Below are 24,458 nucleotides of genomic sequence, written 5' to 3' on the forward strand. Positions count from 1 at the left end.
GAAATAGCTGATTGGATTCGAAACTTGATTCGCATGGAGAAAAATAGCGGCGCGTTACTTTCTCTTTTCGTTAGTGTGGAAGATGAGCTGCTACGATCGATAATTCAGCGAGATCGGTGAATGAGATCGTACCGATTACACGGCTGCTATCGTTCGAAAGACTTTTCTGTTTCTAGGGCGACGTATCGCAGCGAGAAATCGGGAGCACGCGACGACAGCGGCTACTAAGAGAGTTTTTCGTCGCGGAGGGTAGTCTCGCTGGTATAAAAAGAAGGAGAAAAGAGCAAGGAAAAGAGAGAAAGAGAGAGGATACGAGAAGTGCGTCCCTGACCCGACAACAGAGCGGCTCGACTCGGCACGAGCAGGACCACCACGCACCTGCGACTATCGCCCACGCACTTTACCTTTCACTATTACTTTCTCTATTGCGCTTTTGCATCGTCACAGCCGTAACGAGGCTCGCGTGCCTCTATCGCTCGTTACAAGCCGCGAAACATACTCGTCGCCACGGAAAAATACAAGCGCGAGTAATAAATCGTCGCTGGCTTGTTTCGCGGAAGTCGAACGATTTACGGGATCTCTGTTTGCACGAAGGAATCTTAATTGCGTAAGAACAGCGAGGATGGAACAAGCAAGACTCTCGATGATGCAAATTCTCCTTCTCCGCTTCTTCCTGCAGACGTTTCTATTTCCTCGGTCTCCCTTCTTTCGCGCTTTCTGAGGTTTACCTCGGACGAGACACCCTGTGAAATTTCCACGTGCCAACGGTGTCAGGTGTGTAGGAGTCGTTGCATCTCAATTGCCCCAGGGAGCATAGCAAACCCCCGTTCTCTCTTCTCCATCGTTTCTCCCGAGGACATGCTCTGTCTCGGCGGAGAAAAAAAATCCCCTTGGGATCTTTGCCCAATGATTCCAAGTTTTGGCCGCGGCAGCTCGGCCACGAGATTCCGTTGGCCTTGCGTTCCACCAGCTCCAGCATTATCCTTCCGGAGTGTTCGACGATCTCGTACGAAATCACGTACAACTCATCGAACGAATCCAGGAAAATCTACTTATCCGCCGAGGCAATACCGCGGAATGTTCGTCGACTGACAATCAGTTGGTTGGACGCGTCATCGAATAGCGAGCACTTGAGTAGTCGCCGTTGAAAATTCTTCGATCGAATCGTAGATCGCTTTATCGATATCTTAGCGAACTCCGCTCGATCCGGTTGTCTCGTCATAGTCTTTTGTCATCCGTTGCCCATCTACTTTTGCTCGTACGGTGGTAACTCGATTCTTAAGCGCGTGGATCGTTTGATTCGTACGGTGTTCATTTGATCCTCGTGATCGATGCTAGCGAATCGAGACGCGAGGGAACTGTGTCGGAACGATCGCATGGGTCTCGTTTTACGAAATTGAATTACATCTGGCTGGGGCAGGCTGCGCGGTCGCCGTGTCTCGAAATATAGCCATGGTATAAGGGGAAAGACGAGGAACAGGCATTGCGTACGATTTTAATTTTGCGCTGGCTGGTTCAACGTCCCGAGTCCCCGATCGTTTTCGCGAGTTTTCCTGCCCCGATGGGGAACACGGGTGTGCCGAGTAGCATACGATTTTCAATACGAAAATAGAACGTGGAGAATTTTTTACCACGGAAATGAAACTCGACTCGTCCTTGTTTTTTTTCCTCGCGCCTCGAAACACCGGAGACGCGATTCACCCTGCCAGCTCGACACACCCTCGATACGTTCGCGTTTCTTTGCCACGAATCGCGTACGCGCTACCTCGACGTCGGATAGAAACTGATCGACGAGTCGAACGGACAACCTGCCGTTCTCTCTCTTCTCCTCTCTTTCCCTATTGAGCCGTTCCTTCTCTTCTGTGTCCGTGTTTCACTGGCTCTAACGCGTGGGACGTCTATGAAAAATCGCGTCGCTAGCGCAATTCCTATGGCGCAAATAAACAGGGCGATCGGCTGTTCCAAGTCGGTGCACGATCGCGCCAACAGACTGCCTGGAGACGCCGATTGCTCGATATTTCACCTCCATGAAACTTCCAACGCGATCGCTTCTCCTCTTCTTGCTTTCTATTTCCGTTTAGTCGATTTTTAAGGTTAAGGGGTGTATTTGATCCCCCTTGCGTGAGCTTCAAAGCGAATCGTTTTCATCGGAATGAAAGAGAAATGCGGATCTTGTATAAACTAGCTTCGTTTCTCGGAGATACGTACGTATTCTATAGGGATGAGAGAGAAAATGATGACAGGTTGTAATCACGGTAACTAGGCTACAAAGAAAACGCGGAAACCGGGCCCAGGACAAGGAATGCAAAGCATCGACAATACCGGGCGAAGAAAATACAAGCCTCGCAACGCGATCGAGTTGCGGTGTGAAAGGTTCTCCACGGGACAACGAGCTGGCGGTGTTTAATGGCATTTAAGCGAAGGATAGAAGTTAAACAATAGTCCGCAGGAATAAATCATCCACAGGGTATATTCGACCGTTCCGATAGAGCCACCAACTTTACGAGAATTTATATTTTTACGAGCAGTCGCGAACTCACAGAGTTATTTTATAGAAAAGGAAGAACGTTGTATTCTCTATGGTCTGAAATTCAGATACATTCATGGTGTAACTCATAGGATTTAACACGCATATAGCATCGTCGGTGATCTAGCTTAGCTGGATCGATCGCCCCAATGCATGACAACGGTGTGTAATCAAGGAGATGGAATACGAGGTGCATCCGCATTGCGACTTCGACACGACCCTACACATACATACACATAGATAGTTCGCGAACATCGTGGCACATTTTCACATCGATAACTTTGTAGTTCAACTCCATCTTCCTTCTCCTTTTTCTCTCTTTTTTCTGACACGTTTGCCACTTTTAAGTTATTTCTCTTTCCAATTTATTCGTTGCAATATTTGCGTTTATTTTTCTTGGTAAACTGAATTTTCTTCCAGCTAAAGAATTCACGAAGAACGTTATAGAGTTACTTCTTCGGACGTAGGAAATTGTTCCAAGTTTCAATTTCTTCAGAGTAAGGCAGATATATTTGAGGGAAGTATTGCCGGAGAGAAATCTTTGATGCGATAGATTATTTACCACTAACATGGATAGACATCGTTCAAGAAAATAGCTGGAACCGGAAGGAAACCTCCAAAAACGAAAACAGCAGCGAGGTAATCGATACGATTTTCGAGAAAGTGACCACTAATTGACCACAGGATGGACGTCGTTCACGGCACGAATTTCACCAAGGGGGTAGTAAAGGGCAAACTCCAAACCATCGGAAATCACAGAATGTCAAGCAGAGGGAATTGAGCGGAACTTCTCATGAAAGATCGCGGTGGTTATCCACTTTTTGCGAATCTGAACAAGCGATACTTAACCTGAAAGAGCAACACCAGGTGCTTCGAGTTACCTTCGTGCTCGAGTTGATTATTTTTTAACAGGATATTAAGAAGATACGCTTCATTGGGGCCAAATTCGATGTCCTTTTTCCCGACAATCTCGACACGGTTATACTATATGTTAAATACAAGAATACTCATGGGACGTCGGCGATTAATTCGAGGTTGATTTCACGCTATCCGAGACGACGCGGTCAGCTTACGAAACGTAAAATCGAAGGTCGACTTCTCGAAAATTCGCTGCTCGTAGAACCTGCTAGGCCAGTCAAACATCGAACGAACGATGGTGGTCCATCTAAATTCTAAAATGACGACTCTCGTGGATTAAAAGCTCGTTGAACTTCGAATGGAAAGGCGGACTCGATTTCCCAACAGCTTTCGAACAATGAAACTGGTTCGTACCGTGGAAAAGTGTTCAGAACTATCCTATTTGTGTAACAAAGATCGCTTATTAAGACTCGAACGAGATTTATCCCATACATTGCGTCCTTGATTTCGAATCTATGTTAAAATTCGTATCGTTCTTGCTTAAGATAGCATCGAATTCGCTTCACTTTTCGATTATTCCGAAATTTCGATTACTCGGATGAAGCGAGGGAATTACTCTTACGGAGGATATCACTGTTTATGTAGCTCTCGCGGCGAGCTGACGCGTCTCGGAACTAATTACATAGATGCAAGTATTATAGTAGCGAACCACTTGAGAAAAGCGTCGCAGACGTCTCCCGAAACTTTTTAGGTAAGGTCTGACCAGCGAGTTCTGGCTGGCATCCTGACCAAAGCTTCCTCATTTTCCACGTCACGTGACTTCTTTCCAGCTATTCGGCGAGGTAAATCTTTTGCTGTAATTTGACGGACCATGGAGCTTTTTAGATGGAATTGTGGTCGCGATAAAACTTTACAACGTACAATGCAAAGCGATTATCGTCGAACGAAAGAGAAACGGAGATACCGTAACGATTCTTTTGTCGAGGACGCAGATAAAATTTAATCTTGAAAAATTTCGAAAGTTTGCAAGTATAAGGAAAGGACAGTAGCTACGCACCGGCGATATTGAAGTTCATTTAATAGCATCAATTAGAAACGGTTACCGAGAGGGCTGTGGTCGATGATGGCAATTTCGCCATGGTAACCCGTTGGTATCGACGTAACACAGTCTACGAAAAAAGAAGGTGTTTTCGCGCGAAACCATCTGCGTTCCTCTTCTTCCTCCTCCTTTTACTCCCACTCGAATCTCCCTCGCGGCGTTTCCCTCCATTCACGAATTGGAAGAGGGACTTGCAAAGGCTTTATGCATGGAAATTGCCATTGGCTGCTCTTCAAACGAACTAACCCCTTTGTTTAAACGCCTGTTCCGTGGTTCTGAAGATACTAACAGCTGGATACCCAGCGTCTAAGGAACCGGAACCATCTCGAACCCCCTGGGCAAACTTTCCAAAACCTCTCCGAGATCGCATATTATCGAGATTCGATTCGCTCCCATGGTCGGTGAAACGCGTAATTTATTTCATCTTTGTCTCGTCGTCGTTGCGGATCTTTCCGCGTCCCGTCGAAACAAAGCCGCTCGAAACGACCGCGTTCGATAACGCGATACAAGTATAAACACGATCGGCGTGAAATCGCGGAGAAATGCTTTTTGGTCGTGATACTTACTCGGTGGTTTCGAGGTACTGGAAGACTCGGTAAACGGGACGTCGATACATGAAGAGATGGTCCTCGACACGCTCCACCATCATCCTAAAACCACTTCATTCGAAACGGTGGGTCACTGATCATCACCCACCACTAGTCACTGTTTTCATCGGCACGGTGAGGAATAGAACACTTCGAGAACGTATAGGCGTGAAATAAATCTTCAGGACGGAAGACGCGATTTTTTTGTTTCCACTGTTGTCTCGCTATAGCAGCGACATCCACGATTTTATCGAAAGAGTTCTCTGAAGCAAGGAAAGAACGAATTTTCGAAAGAAAGCGGTCGGTTCCGGTGTCGGTAGGATTTGGAGCGTCGTGCACGAAGCGGCGGAATTCAGTGGTACACTCGATGCAACTTCTTCGTTTACCGGTGATGTTTCTTCTCTTTCCGGTGCATTTGCTGCACCGCCACTTTCGAATCGATATCGTCGTCGGAAACACACCGGAGATGCACTGGAAATTTTATCCCGTCCTCCTCTTCGATTAACGAGCTAGCTACTGGATCTACCGAACTCGCGATTCTATATTCCACGGCTTCGATGGATTTCAATTTTGATCTCCGTTGAACGACGGTTTCTATTGTTGCTTAATGACTGTGAACAACCATCAACGTAATTTTAAAACAACTATCTTTATGCAAGATAATCGCTTTCAAACGAACTCCTCCCCCAGTTCTTTCCAGTACCGCACGGGAAAGTGGAAAAGCCAGTTTAATGTCCTCTATCGCGGAGCGTGGCGGGAAGATACGGGTGTTCTTATCTAAGCCGTTGCTTCATCTTTCCAAGCGTCGGAAACTCTTGTTACGCGATTTGCGAGCAACTTCCAAAACCGATAGAGATCTCGCGTGCACTCGCATACGTCTATGAGGACGAACCTAACCTATCCCAAAGGCAGGGGCACCGCCTAATCCTGGCCACAGACCTTCCAGTCCCGTCACGTAAATTCCGCCAGAACCGGACATAAACATGAAACTATTCAGTCGAGATATCGACTAATCGTTCCACGAAAATACGGGAACAGTATTTCCTGGAGCGAATTCAAACTTTCATCGCATTCGAAAAATACCCTGGCAACAGAGGAATTCTCTTGCAACGAGTTTGACTCGAGTACTTTCGAGAAACGAATATCTATGTTGGAATGTAGTTTATGGCGAATGGATGAGAGAGATTTAATTCGTGAAAAAGCTCGCACGACTCCCGGTAAGGCATGCAATCTATTTCAAGATGGACACCACCCACGTCTGTCTGCAGTCTCCGCAGGGCCGACTACCGCAGTGTTATTCCCGTTGGTACAGTAATTAGCCTGCAAGCTCCGCGAACATTTTCGCGATGCTAAACGCTCCGTCTACGTCGGCGAAAATCGGCTTTCTTTCGCTTCGATGCATATGCGTATTTAGAGATAAGAGAGTGGTCGTGTTAATGAAATTCAGAGGGGTCCCGCAGGATCGAACGACTATTCGATTAATCCACGTTTAAACGTAGGGAAACCAAATGGTCTGAGGGAACGAAACGTGTTTTATCAGAGACGGCATCGTAATAGTTCATAAATATTCTCGAGAGCATTTTCCGGCTTAAAAAAGTATCGCAGGAGAAAAGCGATATAAAGTTACATTCGCGTCGATTCGGTTAACTAGACGTTCTCCTGGACTGGAGAAATAAAACCGTTTCTAAAATTATACGATTCACAACCCGGAGAACTTTCGAGGAACTTTAAGACTTTGTCCCTATAGTTACCTCTTAACGATGCTATAAGATTTGATGCTTCGATACTTGGAATAAGCGATTAATATACTGGCGGTTTATGCGCGAAGAAATTCGAGTTGAGAAAAAGCATCGTCGAATCGAAAGAACGAGGACACTTCTGTGAAAATTCGAAGCGGCTAGTGACGATACACGCGTGCTCAGCGCACGAATCCAGCGTGCGCTCGATTTTGCGAAACGTAGCCAAGCTCGTGTCGCTGACCGAATCAAGGTCGTGCAACCTTGACACGGCGCTTCGAAATCTTCCTCCTCTCTTCGTCACCCACCCACTGGTTCGTACTTCACCTTCGGCTACTTCCTGTCGCATACGTGCCGATATATGTATCGCGATTCTTTCCAACTCCTGACATGACAAACCCGAGTACCGCACACTTCGTACAACTTTCCTTCCCAGCCAGTTTTTGGTTACCTTCATCGGTTCCTATCTCATCCCTCGAACCACCTCGTCTTCCCTTATCGCTCTTCGAAACTTCACTTGAATTCACATATCGATGTCACGTATAAAAGTGGAGAACTTCACAGGAAGACGTAGAAGCCGCGCAAGCGAACACAGGACGCAAAGAGGGAACACCGGCTCGTAGCACGCTTCCAAAGGACGCGCAGGACGCGCAGGACGCGCAGGACGCAAAGGGCAAGTAGCGCGGATAGCACCGGGTTTCAGATTGGCAAGTTTCGTGGAACGCGATACGCAAACGTGTCGTGACCTTGGCTCGGTGTTGGGAATCCGCGAAACACAGGCGAATGGACGGCTTCGGTGGACAGCGGGGTGAATTCCCGGAGCGGAATCGTTGCTCGAAAACGAGCGCCTAGCAACAGCGTATCGCGAGAACGACGCGCGCTCGTCGTCTCCTCGGTTGCGTCAGGTATACGTTTTGCCGGTTCAAGGGGAGCAAGCGCTTTGCTGGGTGCGGCAGCCTGCGCCGCGACGCCCGGCGTCCTTCCCCCGGTACGGCTCACCCACCGAGCCTTTCTCCCTTCATCCCTATCTATCGGCCTCCCTTGGTTCGTCGGCCGCCTACCCTCGATCCTGACACGGCTCGCAACCCCCGACACACACGATTCAGGGGCGAACGTTTGCGTCCGATCCTGCGAGTTCTCCTCTCCCCTGTCCTCCATATTACTGTTCTCTCTCATTCTTTTTATTACCCGTAGACCGTTTGTCACGGTACACGCAACTATTTGCATCGAAACGAAAGACAGTTGTTCGCATTTTTCAGGATTGCGACAGCTTCCAGGGGTAAGTATCAAAAGGTTTGGAAAATTGGAAAGGGCTGGAAATGGACTAGTTCGAAGATTGCGAGTGTTTTCTCCTTGGCAGTTTCGAGCGGTAGGATTCCGCGCGATGCGTTGGATAGAGGTAGCCGCGAACTCGCTGGCGAAGTATCCGGCAACGTCTGCCAGCGTTTCGAACGTTTGCCAATGCGGTAGCCGCAAGTTCGTTTGTATCTGAACGAGCAAAGATTACGTGCCATTTGCCAAATTAGTTTCATACTTGTTATCGAACCGTTCAAATTAATTTCGGCGGTGATTTCGTAATAGCTGCGCTTCGACACGCTGTGGAAACTCGGGGTTTCGCGTAAGGATGCGTCCCTGAGCGAAGGACAAGCTCGGCATCCCCCGGAGAGTCGAGCACTGGAATAACCGCAACATCGGCCGACCCCACGGAGAAGCATAATCGACGAAATTAACTCGATTACTCTCATACAATGTTCGCGCGTCCTTGAAACCTACGTTGTCGAGTGTTATCGTCAGACTAGCCTAACATTTCGCAAGTTCGAAAACAAGAGCTTTCTCAGACTGCCTGTAAACGCGTTCATTCTATTTCCGAAATAATCCTTTAAACCTGGAAAATATTAAGCCTGTCCAAGCTGTACGCTACAGCTATATACGTACGTGTACGAACGGACTGAGAAAACAATTTACCGTCAGAGCCGTTCGTTTCGCGCACAGCGACGAGTTAATTCACGTGGTTATTTTCACGAGAGACGGGTCGCGCGATAATGCGAAACTACGATGCATCGAGTGGCCGGAGAGGTACGTCCCTGATAGCTGAACAACCCTCGAGAGCCGCTAGCCGGAATAGCCGCAACCCCGTTCGAGCCTATGCGCATATATAACTCTCACGCTACTTCCTGTGACTACGAATGGAATATTCACTGTGACCGAAGTGTGCGCGTTGCAGCTCGCCTAGGTCAGAGACCTATCCGCAACCTCTTGAAAATTTGCGCGTACCTGTGTGTCTGGCTGGCACGTTGTATGCCTGTATATCGGGACGTTCGAGTGACTGAAACCACGATTCGTACATATTGATCTGATTGAATATCGTTAGAAACGCCGGCGATGCGACCACGAATATCGGAAGAATATTCGCAACAGCAATACCTTAGCAAGTTGTGTCTTTCAACGATATTATATTCGACCACGTGCTGCTCACAACCTGTTACGACATCCAGTCGGATCGATACGTTTATAGTAACGCGAGTTACGTCGTCAGGACTGCCTGGGCAGGATTTAACGATCCGATGGGGTATAAGATTATCGCGCGGACAGACGAAATGTCAAGGTTTAATTAATCCTTTTCGTAGACAATTTAATTATCTTCGCAACGGGATTTGCCCGTCACACGAGATTAATACGGCATACAGGGGAAGGTAGACAACGAAGTTATGGACGAAATCAAGTCGACTTTCGCGACTCTGTTTCGCAAATACTGTCGTCCGCCTTTTGCGAGCCACGATAGCGAAGCAATTACGCCATCCTCTTCCGCTAGTCGTTTTAAATAACCAAAAGAGCTTGCGAGCTCCGATAATTGTTACTTTCGACGAAGGGTTGGGAACCGGTCTCAGGCTTCGGCTGGATTGACTTTTTGTTTCGAAAGTTATAACGGCGAAACTTTCGCCAACCTCGGTTCTTCGGTAACTCTGGAAATTAGGAACGATTTGGTTCTTCATCGTCGACGTAATATTCCGTCGAAATAACGGTTTGTGTCAGAGCCTCGATATCGACGAGTTCCAACAAGACAATTAAGACGAAATGGAGAAGCCACGATACCAATAGGTACGTATACCCTGTTCTCCTATGAGCCTAATTCGATTTATCTGTCGATTGGCGTGTTATCATCGAACACAGACGCTCGCGAGCTAAGATAGACGCGAGATAGGAAGTATTTGGAGTAATCGGCCGAGAAACGAGAACAGAAATTGCGTGTTGGAGATGCGTTCTAGGACGCGATAAACTCGCACCAGGGAAAGCAATCGCTATCTATGGTTTTTCTCTTGTTTGAAACGACGACGATAGTATGCCCTGTCGATTCCCGGGAAATTAAAGTCTCTCCTGTATAAAGCCGGCGGCGAATAGACGAACAACAGAGACGACAGGAAGAATTCGTAGGTTTCGATACCGTCAATATCCCAGAATTCCTGGCACGTACGTAATCTTGACGCGCTTGCATCCTGTACGACAACTTCGATTCGGAATAATACCACGGAGAAAAATGACGTCGGCTATACCGCGATCGATTCCCCCTTTCCTCTCTCTTCCATTATTTCTCTTCGACAATTTCTCTCCGCCTTTTTCCTTCTCGATGAAAATGGGAAAATTCTCCAGTTGGCTCCGTGGTTTAATGGAGAACCTTCTCTCGAAAATTCATCGAGAAAGCGAGAGAGGCACGATTTCGTCGGCGAGATAAAATATTTAATTTTGTCCAAAACGGGTGAAGCGGAAGCTCGAGGACGACACGTTCGAGAGCATTATCGCCCCAGTCTGGACGAGTCTCGCCCCTTGTTCATCGTTAGATACCCTTGTTGATACGCGACTGCCCTGTCGAAAAAGGGAGATTCTCCCGCCGCGCTGTGTATGTATATGTATCTCCGATGCAAATTAGTGTGCGACGGGAGAGCATACTGTTTTTCATGCATCCCTCTCCGATCCCTCTTCAACCCCTCTCTTGGCCGTCCAGTCCATTCCATTCGTTTTCTTCTTTTTGGATTGGCCTCGTGAGAACGTTGAATTATCGATCCGTGGCTAGTCCAGAGGCATCGTCGCTGACAGCTGCCGCGAGCACTGACGAGAGATTAAAGTATTCCGCAAGGCAACGCGGAGAAACGACTTTCGCGTGAGAAGCTTCTCCGAAACGCCGCGTCACCATGATAAGGTTTCATGATTTTAGGCATTGCATGTTCCTCGATCCCGTCGAGCCCCGTTTCTTCGGAGGCGCATTTTTCCACGAGAGAGTTTCAGCGGTAATTACATGACTGGATGCACGACACGGCCTTGAACTTCGAACCGTCGCGCCATGCACCGATATGGCGGCAGGAGGCACACACGGTGTGTCGCGCATATACGCGTCATCCGGTCCGCGACCGACAACGAGCAACGATTCCTTCCCTGCCATCCCTTATCATTTACTTATCGTCCCTGTCTTTCCTGCCGGCTCGTTCGTTTTATTATTACGCATCGGGACAAACAGATTACAGTTGCGTGGACGTGGGCTACGCGGAATATTTCGGTCCCGACTGACATTGCACGCGACCGGCTCTATCCGCCACGATATCGTCTATCGTTTGACGTAAGTTACGATTATAAAAACAAGATAATCGTGGCTCCAATTCTTTTCGTGGAACGAAGCTTGTCGTAATTATCGCGGAACTGATTTTTTTTTTTTAATGGATATGAGAAGCACCGCAAAGATTGTGCGATTCGAATCTACGCAACGAGGGTATCGCTGGTCTTGGGAAAATTCACGTGGTTCTCACTATAAATCGCTAATTGGCCAACGCATTTCCATGGACGTGTGTTCGAATCGAGCTCACGGTTCATTAATTCCCTCGTTTCTGCTCGATATGTTCGAGTTTTAGAGGAGGTAGCGACTATGAATTTTCCCGTGGCCGATAGATACGGTACGCAATAGCGACAATTTACGAGAAGGGAAACGCTGAAAATTATGAAATTGCTCGCGTTCTCGTGAATCAACGAGTTAATTCATATCGACGAGGCTCTCTCCTTTTTCGCACGGCTCGATAGCACAGATGATAAATGCGGCTCGTGTATCGCGTAAGAGCAGAAGCGGTCCGTTGTTCCCGCCACCGCTTCACAGAACAAAACCAACCGAAGAGTAAATAAAACGCCGATAGATTCGCGGCGCGTTACGATCCACGGACAAAAGTATCTCCAAGTTCATCGAACTAGGCGCGCGCACGATAGCCGAACAATGGCCATCGAGCGTTCGGATGCGTTTCGTCCCGTTGGGAAACAAGCAACACCGGCTCCACGCATCGCTACTTTCACACGCGGTTTCCACAAGTCCTATTCTATCCTTCCCGTCGTTCCGCTCGATTGAGCGACGTGGACTACCGAATTTAGGTGGATTTATGCTTATTATACGGCGCGGATCATCACGCAACGGCAACATTACGTACCGTACGGTGGCGGATAGCGTGAACGGTCTCGTTTAAAGCCCATGTTTCAAAATTCTATCGTGCCGGTGGCGTTCCGTTAACGCTATGTCCACGCTTATACGAACAGCCCTATCTTATTTTTCGCATAACATAAAAATGTTTATTGGAACAGAACCGTGCCGTAACCGTGCCGTGCCGGAGAGGATAATATAAATCCACCTTTATGCGGCGTTCAATCGCAACGCGTTACGTCGGCCTACAATTAACGGATCGAGCGTCAAGCGGGTGAAGGTAAGAGGATTACCGCGAGACAGGATCATCCGTCGGAAGCGGAGCACCTAATTACCTCTTGTACCGTTCAAGGTTCCGAGATAATTTTTTTCCTTTAGATTGAACAGGATGCGAACAGGTTTTTCGATACAAATATCTTCGGAACCCGACGTAAAATTGTATTATCAATTCTTGTTTGTTTTAGCGATGGCAAAATGGTTAGGAATGCGAAAAAGTCGAACGACCGTTACGAATACGTCTGATCGGAGGCTGATACTCAGTGGCCATAAACGATACCGTGTATGGCCTATCGCGGCACTTCCGGTCCCCGGCGTGACGGACACGGACGCGTCCGAGTGGATATATGCGAGGAATACAGACAGACTCGCGTGTCGAAGGTGTATAGCGGTGGTTTTGAAAAATGTATACGTGCCATCTCGCAGCTGCGCCCTCATAATTATGCGCTGAGCATATTCGGCGAGTGACGACGGTGGTCCAACATGGCGGTACGCGTCTTGTGCTTACTCCTTTTCCTTTTTCGACGGTTATTGACAGGTGATTCAACGGATGGAACATCGGACGATTGTTCTTTCTTCGTAAGCGTGTTCCGTAAGCAATTTTCAACGACACGTGGCAAGAAAAGGGTTGCGATAAAAAAAAATAAAAGAAAAAAGACAGAAACGAAAATAGACACGTAACAAATACGGGAGCAGAGAATAGGGATATGCGTAATATCGCTATCGTCGTCCACGGAAACAGTCATCGCGAGTCTAAACGATCTTGGTCGAATCACGAGGACTTCTCTGAAAACCAAGCTGAAGCATGTTCGCTTCTGCTACAGATTTAGCCGAGTCTACCCCTCTTCGTAGCTGCGAACTCGAGCGGAATCGTCGAGTCGGACACGCTACCTCTACCACGAGAAACAAAGAGTTTCCGCGGAATTTTTTTTTCGGCTCGTTAATCGCCAGCGATTCCACGCTCATCGTGGCGAGTTCGCTCGAAACGTTGCCGTTATTCTACCGTTCACGATTGCTCCTTTTTGCTACGGATTTAGAACCTTGGGAAAGGGAATAGCAAAACGCGAGCATAGAAGAGAGGCGTGGCCGGCCCTAAGCATTACCATCGCGACGCGTCACAGGAAACCGCACGGTTCTTCGTCTGCCTTTCGAAGGGATCCTGTGAAACGCAACCTAAGGCGCGACTTCTTTGGAAGAAAACAATCGCGCGTTATGCGCGCTCGGCATTAAAACGACTCGCCCTTTTTGGAAAGACGCGAGACTGATTCGTCTTGAAAATACGCGCGGCAGCCTCGAATTGGCTATGCGATAATTGCAAATTAGACGTAAGTACGTAGGCGGGTGGCCCTCGCTCTACTTACCACCGGGTTACGTTTCGTTCGAAAGAATTGCGAATCTCTTTTAAAACGAGGCAGTCTAACTTTTAACGAGTCTGAAATTACGCGGCTTATATTTACCGATGAAAAAAGAACGAGTTTCGTTCTAGCTGGAACCAAAGCTCTAATAAACTTCAATGACGTAGGAACACGCGCAGTCGGAGTATAAATCTCGATCTTGGCACTGGCGCACGGTGCAATAAAACAAAGATCGCGCGTTCGTATACGATTCGCGTATTTGTATTCCAGCACGAGCACGTATCGATACCCTTGCCGCTTATAACTGGTCGCGCACGGTCGCGAGCGAGCAGAGACGAGCGAGCTGGCGAGCGAACTAGTCGGCGCGTGAACACGCGCGTACACCGCGTGTATCTCGTCGACATAGATACGCAGAAGCAACCAGCACAGAAACAAGACGCTCGTGTATATAAATAGCTAGTTAGGGTCGATGGACAGGCTAAAGGGGCGGACGCGAATCGTGAGAGTGTGGATTCATTTACCTGCACCAGCGATCAGCGGATCGGTCACGCTCGTCAATAAAAAACGACTCGTTGGCCAAAATCTTGGCCGGTTTGCGCTTCCTGGTGCCAACAAAATTGCAAATGATCGTATGAATCGAATGTACGTTATAAAGTATCGTTTTAAACGGTAACGAGCATGAACGAGTCGTAAAACAAACGCGGGTGATTCGACGTTAAGACGGGTGATGGAAAGTAACAGAGCGTAGAAACAGAATGAAACGAGGGGTGATAGTTTGATATTGTTTCAGATTCGATAAAGGGGCGAAGTGACGAGTCGGATATCTCGAACCTTGTTCCTTGTTCGACCATAGACGTCGGGACTTTAGTCATCGAGGAAATGTCAATAATCGGTACGTTGATGCAACTAGGTTCGGAGGAGACATTGGCTCGATTTTAAAAAACAAAAATACACGAAATCGTTGATCGCATTACAGTCTATGTGTTTCTCGCCGTGGGATAGAAACTTTCTCTATTCGGATTGCGTGGCATTTTACCTGACGCGTTCTGTGAATCATTCTTCCGAGAGACGGATGAGCAAAGGCATAGTGGCATCGATCTAAAAGTCGATATGAAAGAATTGTACACGCCAGAAGGATTCCTGAATTTTGAGACATTTTCGTCGCCCGTGTCCTATTTCTTCTTTCTGTTTCGTTCAATCCACGTGACAGTTGGGAGGAAACGAAGCGGCGAATGAAACGAACGTCAGACGCTAGGCTGGCAACCGTTTCGTTCGGTCGAAGCCGAATCGATCGACTGATCTCGTCATCGGACCGTGCCCAGCATTCCCGTTAGACGCTTACGTACAGTCTATGAATGTCGGTCGAAACTGAGAAATCAAAATCGTCGAAGAAATCGTAGGTGTAAATCCATGGAAGAACCAATTGTACGCGATCGAGGTCTTCGAACTTGTGTTTTCCCGATTGTTTCGTCGCGTGAAAAGCCGACGGAGAATGGCGAACAACAACGACGACATCGAGGACAAGCTTGTGTGTCGTGAAGAGGTTTTCAGTTGACCAACGTGTATACGTATAACGTACGTCGATGAGGCGCGTATTGTGCTCGGGTGAAACGCGAGCAAACGGTTGGATGTCGCACTAGCGAAAGTTTGCCGTGACAGAAAGCTCCGATAAGACTACGAGGAAGCGCCGTTTATCGAAAATCAGACGACAGACTGCGCGAGAGCCGCGAGTAGGCCACGGATATCGTGGAAAACTGCCAACCCTTTGCCGAGATAATGGCACGGCAATCGAACCTCCGATGTTTGTCGATGTAAATAAAAATATTCTCTAACTTTACGTAAGACACGTAAGTAAGCATTGCTAGAAGCATGACAACGATGACGAGTTTTATATACCGAAGAAGAAATTATCGCTTCTCGTTACAATGACGAAAGCGTGACAACGTCCGTATTACTTCACACGGAATTAACGCCACTTTGTGCGGCTTCTAGCGGCCCCAAAATGGGCATAAAGAGACGGTAAAAATACAACGATTATTTTCGGAACGAGTCATGGAAGCCGGTTGCACCAATCACGAACCTCTGGCTCCGACCAAGCTGGTGGACTACGCGTACGTTGCTAACCATAACACTATTAATTTTCAACGGTTTCTTCCCGCCACGCTAGTTAGGCGCGTTCCTCAATCAAGACCATTTCGATGTATTTCGCTCCAATTATTTCGGTCTATCTTCTAATTGCACTTCGCTCGATACTTTATCGGCTCTTTCGACCCCGTTGGAAATTCTGTTGCACATCTCCACCAAAATCCCTCGATCGCCCACGATCGACACGAAACCTCTAATTAAAACGTTTCTATCAGGCATGATCACTCGTATCGTTTACCTTGGATGATCCCGATCGATTCGCGCGCGATCGATGCTAGCAATCTCATTGGTTAAACCGGAGACACTAGTGACCACTCTGTTATCGAAGTTACCCCCGCGAAACGTTGCGCGTAATCGATGACACGTTCCGACGCGAGATCGCGGCAGCCGATCGACGTCTATCACTGGCATCGGTCGACTGATAACTCGATGACGTTTCGTTGAATGGCGCGAAGCGGAAGATCGAACAGCGACGTCTAGAGGAAAAAAACGCGAGACGGAACGCGACGAAAGACGAAAGACGAAGGGTGTGGGCCTCGTTTCTTTCGCCTCTTCGATGTAAGCAGCTTTGCAGCGAACCAGCGACTGTCTCTTCTCTATGAGAAGCTACCGTGTCTCTCACACACGCACTTCTCGCTCACGCACTTCGCTCTCTATCCCTCTCCATCTGGTTGCTCCTCCCTCTCTGTTTCTCTCTCTTTCTCTCTCCCTCCCTCCCTCTCTCTCTCTCAGGCCGCTGCTCCCTCGCACCAGTTAACTCTACCGTTCCCTTGCACTGACGCGCAACGGACCCTTCGTCCTCGTCGCTCTCACCGTTTCTCTACTCTTCTTACTCTCTCCATTCGTTCTTTCTTCGCCGGCTACGCTTTCGTTGCTCTCTCGTTCACGCACTTCGTGCCTCTCTCTCTTTCTTTCTTCATTACCGATCCTCGCCGTCGCGATCGTTCTCTTTCCTTTGCACATGCGACGAGCGTGCGAGCATACGGGAATCTTCGCGCGTTCACCTTTTTACCTTACGGCCGCTTGATTATTTGCTCATCCATGAAACGAAGAAAGTGTGCGTGAACGCCGCTCGGGCCTTGAATATCGCGGGGGTAGCTGCGTGGCATGGTCGGGGCGATACGCGACAGGTGTTGCCGCGCGACAACCTCGCCGATGCACGTCGAGCACGTGGGGCAGCCTGCTTCAGACATGCCTCGATACCTTCGATGAGTAATAACGAACCGCTGTAGCGCTGTATTATTCGATTATCGAGAGATCGTAGGAAGCTGACTCGGGTCGTTGAAATATACTCGTATTACGAATTTAATCGTCATTTCCACTGATTTTCGATGATGTCATTTGGATAATGGAAATTGAGAAACGAGATAAAATCAAAGAGCCGTGGCGCCAGGAAGTGTCGTTTCGAACGGCTAGTAAATTCATCGGCTTTTTCGTCGCGGCAACCTTCTTCCGTTCCGCTGCGAGTAAATTAATATCGATCGGGCTTCGGATCGTAAGTATGGGATCCGTAAATATTTGATGTTTGCCCAAACCGGAGAGCTCACGCGAAATTGAAATTCACGGATAAATTTCATTTACAAGCAGCAGGATTATCCCTGATGGAATCGTCGTCCTACCAGTCATGGTTTGTAAAGTAACGCGTTTTTTAACGCGTTCTTTTTCGAAGTTCCAACTCAAAAACACGCAAACTGCGATAGCTAGATGTAAATAGGGGAAGGGTCCAGGTTCGGTTGGTTGGTTCGAATGACACGGCCATTGTCATGCGAAACTCGAAAGGGGCTCCTTTACGAGCGGCTAGCTAACGTCAAGCAGTCATGTCTGCTCTTCGGTTCGCTGGATATTAAATTCACCTAGGAATTCCACTTCTCTTTACGAACAAAGCTTCAGGGCGAGAAAAGACAGACGTGAGGTTTGGATCGTTCGTACTTTTTACGGTGCCTTAAATTTCGAGATCTCAATATACCCGCATCGTCTAGTCCACATACCAGATAATCTTCGGCGCGAACAAATCGATTCGAACGATGGAATATCCTTTCTAATATGGCAAAGAAGCAGAGAAACGACAAGCACAGAACGAGCTAGATAGCGACAGATCACCAAATCGTTGGTGAATGCGAGCGATTTGAAACGAAGCTAAGTAATTCGAGGAAAATGTCACACGAGAAAACAAAATTTACAAAATTTACGAAACAAAAATCGTATATCGCGTGTCTGCGAAAGCACACTTTGTAAATGGATCGCGCTCGGCGACGAAAAGAGTGATCCAAAATACAGGCAAACTATCACGTGAGAGGAGACAACTGTGGAAAAAACGTGACACGTTATTCTTTCCATCGAAAAATATTTTTGCATACTTCCCACGCAGATTGAGCTTTTAAGGTCAAATGAACATTCGAGAAAGAGCTTTCTCTGGCAAGGATTGAACGAAAAAAATTCACGGGGCTAGACTCGTGCAATTTGTACACGGTGAAACGAGTCGGGTAGCTTTGCTCCTTTGAAAATTAGAGCAATAGAGAAGACAATAGAAAAGTGGCATATAAAACGGGAAGAGAAAAGAAGTGTTTGCACGGAGTCAATTGGTCGAGGATGGGACCACACTCGTGCGCCTACCAATGACGAAGAAACAAAGGGCAAGGAAAGAAACGCAGCATGATACCGCGTGCATCGCTTTTCTTCTTCTGCTGCCATTTCTCCCCTGCTGTTGCGTATCGCATGGAAACTCGGCTGTGTTTGAACCGCGTGTCGACACAGCTGCGAAACTTACGACAACGTGCAGGTCTTGCCTCGCTGTCCGAACGATCAGCAATGGAAATATCTGTCGTCTGTCGGCAAACAGCCTCGTTAACGCTCCATTTTCTCCCGTGGGAGCGGGTGATTAATATTTATGCATTCCCTTCTACACTAGCTCGCACCAGTTTCCGATCGCAAAAACCTCTGGCAAGTACCGGAGACGATCAAAGGACTAGTAATCAACAATATCGTTAGCCGATGAAGGTGTAAAGCATTTTTGCAAGGTGCAATATAGGTATAGGTATAATTTTTTAGGAAAGACTACAGATATTTCACGATTTGATTTTTAGAATAATATACAGTAATCCACGCAAATATGTCGACATTCGTAAAAATTTTTACGAAACATTTTGAAATTTCGTTATCGTCGTAACGAGACCCGAAATGTTTTGTGTCACATACAGTACATATATAAAAGTCTCCTATGGCTGATATCCAAATATTTTTACGAGTAGTTATACATATATATTGGATATTCGCATCAGTCCGCGGCACTTACCAGTAAAAAACAGGAAACCGAATATCTCCGAAGTTTGTGATTGGAATCTTGACTTATCCCGGTCATAAACGCGAGGTATCGTAAATACCGGACTAAAACTGCATAGAAATGATAGATCTGAGAAAAAAAATAGCGTTGAAGTCACGTCCATATCATAAACTCTATCCACGTCGCGGTGCTTAACGCAGCCACGACGGTGTGCTCTCCTAAACGAGAGAAGACGAATCAATTGAAATTCATTAAAGTTCAACCTCAAACCGTGATCTCGCGTGTCCGTGGACGAATAGGACGCAACCAGAGTGCCCGTTTATCGCTATACCAATCGGCTATTAGCCGGCCGAGAATTCTTAATTCCGAACAATGGGCGTATCAGCGGCGGTTTTTCTTTCGTGGATCGCACAATAGTGACGCTGCTCAATGGTTGAGTCACCGTGTATAAACTACCTCCCACGATAAACGCGTGCAACGGTGACAACAACGCCACGAACAGAAGAAAAGAGAAACGAGAAGACGAAACGGAGGCAACGTTTCACGCGGCCAGTACTTTACGCCAATTTGCGGCCTAGACATTCTGAAAAGGATGTTCCTGATAATATGGAAAACGTTGAACTCCGTGGATAAGGTCAAGCGAGTTCGTCGTTCCTCGTGTGTCTGCTTACAATGGCTAATAGGCTGCACGTAGACACACGGGCCTATGTATACGAACAGCGAAGAAGAAAAGCACCGTGCAAACGTCTGTCTGGCTGCTTTGCACCGCTCGCACCAAGGAAAACTTTACTAACGAAAGTACAGTAATTGCCTGGTAACTGGATCACGCTGGATGGCCAAAACGAATCACGGTTCTCTAATGCTCGTTTAAACTGCTTCGATAAGCAAACTTTCGAAAATGCCGGCTCTCGTTGCCGATTTTATGCCGAACAAATTCAATCGTACGTTCTTTCGTAATTCCTTGATACAGAGAGTAGTTCCTGGCAGTTATTCGTCATAATTATTTGCGAAGCTTCGCAGCACGTAGCAAAGAGGATCTAGCAACGAGGAAAAGTCGGAAAAACGCGGTCACAAGGGTATGAGAAGAAGTAGGAAGTAGGAAGTAAGCAACTCTTCGGTAGAGAAGACTGCAAGATGGTAAATAAATCGAACGTCTGAATAGTCGTAGGACTCTCCTCGTTTTCGTTTTTCCGTCTTTTCACGAAAGAATTGGAGCCAAAGTTCTAAAGGTATAAAAGTAGCGCCAGTGTCGAGATGCCGATCCTAGAAAATACGAGGGCGAAGAATTTTGTGTGTCGATAAAAGAAAATATCGCGCCATTCGATATAAGAAAAAAGTAGAAGAAAGGAACGAATTTCTTGACGAAACTTAGTTACTCTAGTAGTAGAGAACTCATCGAAAAGGCAGGAAATTAGGGAAAAAGAAAGAAGAAGAAAAAAAAGAAGATAATCGTCACAGCGATAGCAGGATCGGTCGGTAGCTACATTACAGTCGATTAGTATATCAGTAGGTAGATCGTGAAGATTAAGAGTACGTTGATTAACGAGATCGGTAATTAATTGCTCTTCTATCTCACGGATTCTACCGGAAAAGAGAAACGCGGCGCGAATCCTTGTACTTCTATCGGGAAGCAGCGTTAATTACCGTGGTAAAATTACTGATATCATCTTGGTAATCCGGTTAAGACACCGTCGACTACTGCGCAGCAAATTATTTCCACCGGAAGCTCGTGCGTTTCGCGGTTGTCGTTCGTGTGTTTCTGATCATCTTTATTCTAGTAACCACTCCAAGCTATGACTCTTACGACTTGTTAACAAATGTACTCGTTTAATCTCCTATTCCTTACATTCGCGCGACACCCATGTTTGAAATATATAAAAGATTAGCATTTACTTCGATAAACACTGATAAACGGTAAAATAAATTCGCTTCGTAACGTATCACGCTAGTTACTGTAGTTGTAAACGTTACAATATAACCAGTATTATAAATGAAACGATTACAGCTAGCAAAAGGTCGTAATTAACAGCGAAGATTTATCGTATTAAAACAGTAAAAAAGATGAGAGAATTTAAGACGGACAACAACCTTATCTCTCTCAACAGCAAAGGTAAAGGACTAGCGGATAAGATAAGGACGTATCGCGAAGGATAAACAGTGGCTCATGACAATGGTAGCCGTGCACCCCGAAGCTTCCGGTTTCGCCCATGAAAATAAAGCATCCCGTGCGCTCCTGCGCGACGTTAAGATAACGGCACATTCGTGAACGAGCTCTTATCGTCTGGCTGAAATCAGGAACGAAACAGAGGGAAGAAAAAGTCGATGCGACGCGGCGCGGTGGCTCGAACCGGAGGAAAATCGACCAGGCCACCTTGTATTCAAGCGTTCATCATTCTCGATGATCGTAACGTCGATTAATTAAGGATAGAATCCCGTGACCGGAAGTGAATGAGAACCACTCGAAGCGATCTATGTACGTAGGCGTAGTCCCGTGTTTCCAGTTTGTACGACGACTCCTCCGTAATGCTGTCGTCGATAAGAAAAATCTCCCGGAATATCACTATGGTATGGAATACTACCTGGTAGTACTACGATAACACGGGATATGTCGTTTCTATCCGAGGGTGACGAAATCGATCGAGAAATCGGGTTTCATTTGAAAGCGGACGCGAGACAACGAAATGGAATTTTGAGGTTAAGCCCAAGCGTAGGTACGAGAATTCTGCAAACTCGAAATTTAATATTTGACGTCAATCGAAGGATAGATAGTTAAGGTTACCCGATGCAGAAGCAAGTTCGGTTTGATCTGAGCGGAAAGCGCGGTGGTGGGAAGCGCGAAACAAGGGAAATACGTAGTTTCGATTACGTGTGCTCTAAGTTTCGCAGAGCATGCGCCATTAACTTCGACAATCAGCCGAAAACATATAAGAGGAAGGATCGATGGACTATCGCGCAAGAAAAATTCGCTGAACGCGCAACATTCTACGAAATATTTTTCGTGGTTAGTCGACAGCAGGAGGAAGACATCAGGTCACGATGAAAATTGCGCTCGATAAAACACGCTTCCCATTATTTTTGTCTTTCTTTAAACAACTGTCAAAAGAATTTTTATTGCGACACAATGCGCTACTCGAAGAGAAATTTATCTGCCTTGTGTACCGGTTGAATGCTCGCAGACGGTGCATTTCGGTTCATTTATAGGCACAGAATAGGACTTACAGCGTGACAAGCGAGACCCCACTACCCCTATTTAATTCCATATTACCCTTCCTGAAAGGAAAAAAAATGAAAAAAAAAAGAGGATCCGAGATCCGGTTCGAGGTCGATTCCCTCGACTTACGCGTTCAAGGTTGGAGCGTGTGACATGACCATTAAAACACAATAGATCATTTCGAGCCGGCCGAGCTGCTATATAATTAATTTAATAGAAACGCACGCGAGAATCCACGATTGTCTTCCTTCGTATGCTCGCGCAGCGGCTTCCCCGAAATTCGAAACTTGCTTATAACGTTTCCCTCTCCAACTTATCGATATCTCAATTTTCGATACGTATGTATGTATGCAGCTATATAATAAAATGTCGATCGCTTCCAGCGCCTCCGCTCGTTTCATTTTGCTCGTGTAATTGCACATAATTATGCGACATTACGCGTTCCCGATCGGTGAAACGGATCGAATTCTTCCTCCGCTCTCTGTTATACGATCGACTGATATCAAAGCGCAACGAAGTACGTAGTATCCTTATTGCAACGTAACACCGGTGTCTCTATAGCCTATGCTTTAATCGTAAACTGAACAACGTTTCATCTATGGAAATACAGTTGTTAGCATTCTTGCTAATTGCTTAAATCTTTTTGCGGTAAATGTAATGCGTACGTAATATAGGGCGCATCATAGGAATTTCAGCGTAATAATGTTTGCGCGGGAAATTCAAACGAATCACAGAACGTACGTATATACCGGGCAACGATGACGGTATGCGGCAATTGGGAGCGCGAGAGCAATCTGCAGGTCAACTTGCTAGGAAATTCATTTAATAGGGAGGAACGAGACAAGGTGCCGCTACGATTGGTCGAGGACGATTGCATTGGTGTTTCTTTGTCCGTCGTGCGCGCAGGCAGTCGACCCTAGATGGGTTTAAATAGAGAGAACCGAGCAATTTTTTATACACCGACATCCAACGAAGCTGCCGCATTGCCTCTTCTTTTTCTTTCGTCCACGAATCTGAGACGAATCAGCAACACTAGCGTGGTGAACCGTTGATGTATCAGAATTTGCTTGGACATGAATTGCGTAACGCAGAGATAGTAAACCGGACAACCGAACCGAAATATCGTTGGTACATCGTGACCTTGCTGCTGTTAAGATTAATCTGCCGTAATGAGTTATCGTGTACCGATTATGTAATTTCGTCGCCAGCCACATCGATAGACGTTACGTTCCCTTTTTTTTATTCCCTGTGTTCTCGCGTCGGTAGGAAGACGAGGAATGCCAGTTGCATTGGTATACGCCTCTTCTTGCCAGGGTTGTCGAGCACAGATGCACGCAAAAAGGAGAAGGTGACGAGAAAAAACGACGCGGCGCGCGAGAGAGCGTCGCGAATTCGCAAACACGTTTTCAAGAAGAGCCGCCGTGGCGAGCCTGCCGAGAGCGATCGATAAATTTAATTATGTGCGCCGACTGTTCTTTCACTAACTGCTGGAATTCTCTACGAACAATTCTCAGACTAGTTACGATGTTTCGAGGAGAAACGATAGCAGTGGTCGCATCATTAACGTCACGAATAATGATAAGATAACTAAAGGTGGCTGAAGTAAACACACCTGGAAAGATCTGGCTCGCGATCACCGACCCGTTTATAGTTACGTCATTTCCAAATCTCTGTCTGCAAGCTCATAATTTTATACAGTGGAATGAGGTTCAAAGGGGGGAGAATAAAAACTAATGTAATTAACTGTAATGGAAGTTACAGTTTTGATACGTTATTCCCCTTTTTGACCGAGTGAACGATCTGTCGCGACACGTTCGATTCAATCACGTTTTAATCATTCATTTTTCATAAATACTTACACGTGCCACGTTGCCCACGTTTGATTTATTCTACGATATTACTATAAGAGATATACTATAAGAGCAAATTGGTAGT

At 46.7% G+C, this 24,458-nt stretch overlaps 1 protein-coding gene across 7 annotated transcripts in view; it reads right to left on the minus strand.

Annotated features, from left to right (window-relative positions):
* The window catches only part of LOC117212322 (focal adhesion kinase 1), a 37,144-nt gene that overhangs the window by 11,357 nt on the left and 1,329 nt on the right, over positions 1 to 24,458 (minus strand). Inside the window, exons 1-2 of one of the 7 annotated variants that reach the window (XM_033457054.1) lie at positions 16,271 to 16,593; positions 5,051 to 5,682 (exon numbers count right to left, since the gene is read on the minus strand). The exons of 1 other annotated variant lie outside the window; for it this stretch is intronic. In XM_033457054.1, coding sequence (XP_033312945.1) covers positions 5,051 to 5,133 — 83 coding nt within the window. In that variant the 5' untranslated portion in view covers positions 5,134 to 5,682; positions 16,271 to 16,593. Of the gene's footprint in view, positions 1 to 728; positions 1,737 to 5,050; positions 5,683 to 7,258; positions 7,753 to 16,270; positions 16,594 to 24,458 lie in introns of those variants that run through there. 5 more of the 7 variants (XM_033457056.1, XM_033457055.1, XM_033457052.1 and 2 more) reach the window with 5 other exon arrangements.

Source organism: Bombus bifarius, unplaced genomic scaffold (assembly GCF_011952205.1).
Source record: "Bombus bifarius isolate JDL3187 unplaced genomic scaffold, Bbif_JDL3187 scf7180000008288, whole genome shotgun sequence".
In the NCBI taxonomy this organism is placed as follows: domain Eukaryota; kingdom Metazoa; phylum Arthropoda; class Insecta; order Hymenoptera; family Apidae; genus Bombus; species Bombus bifarius.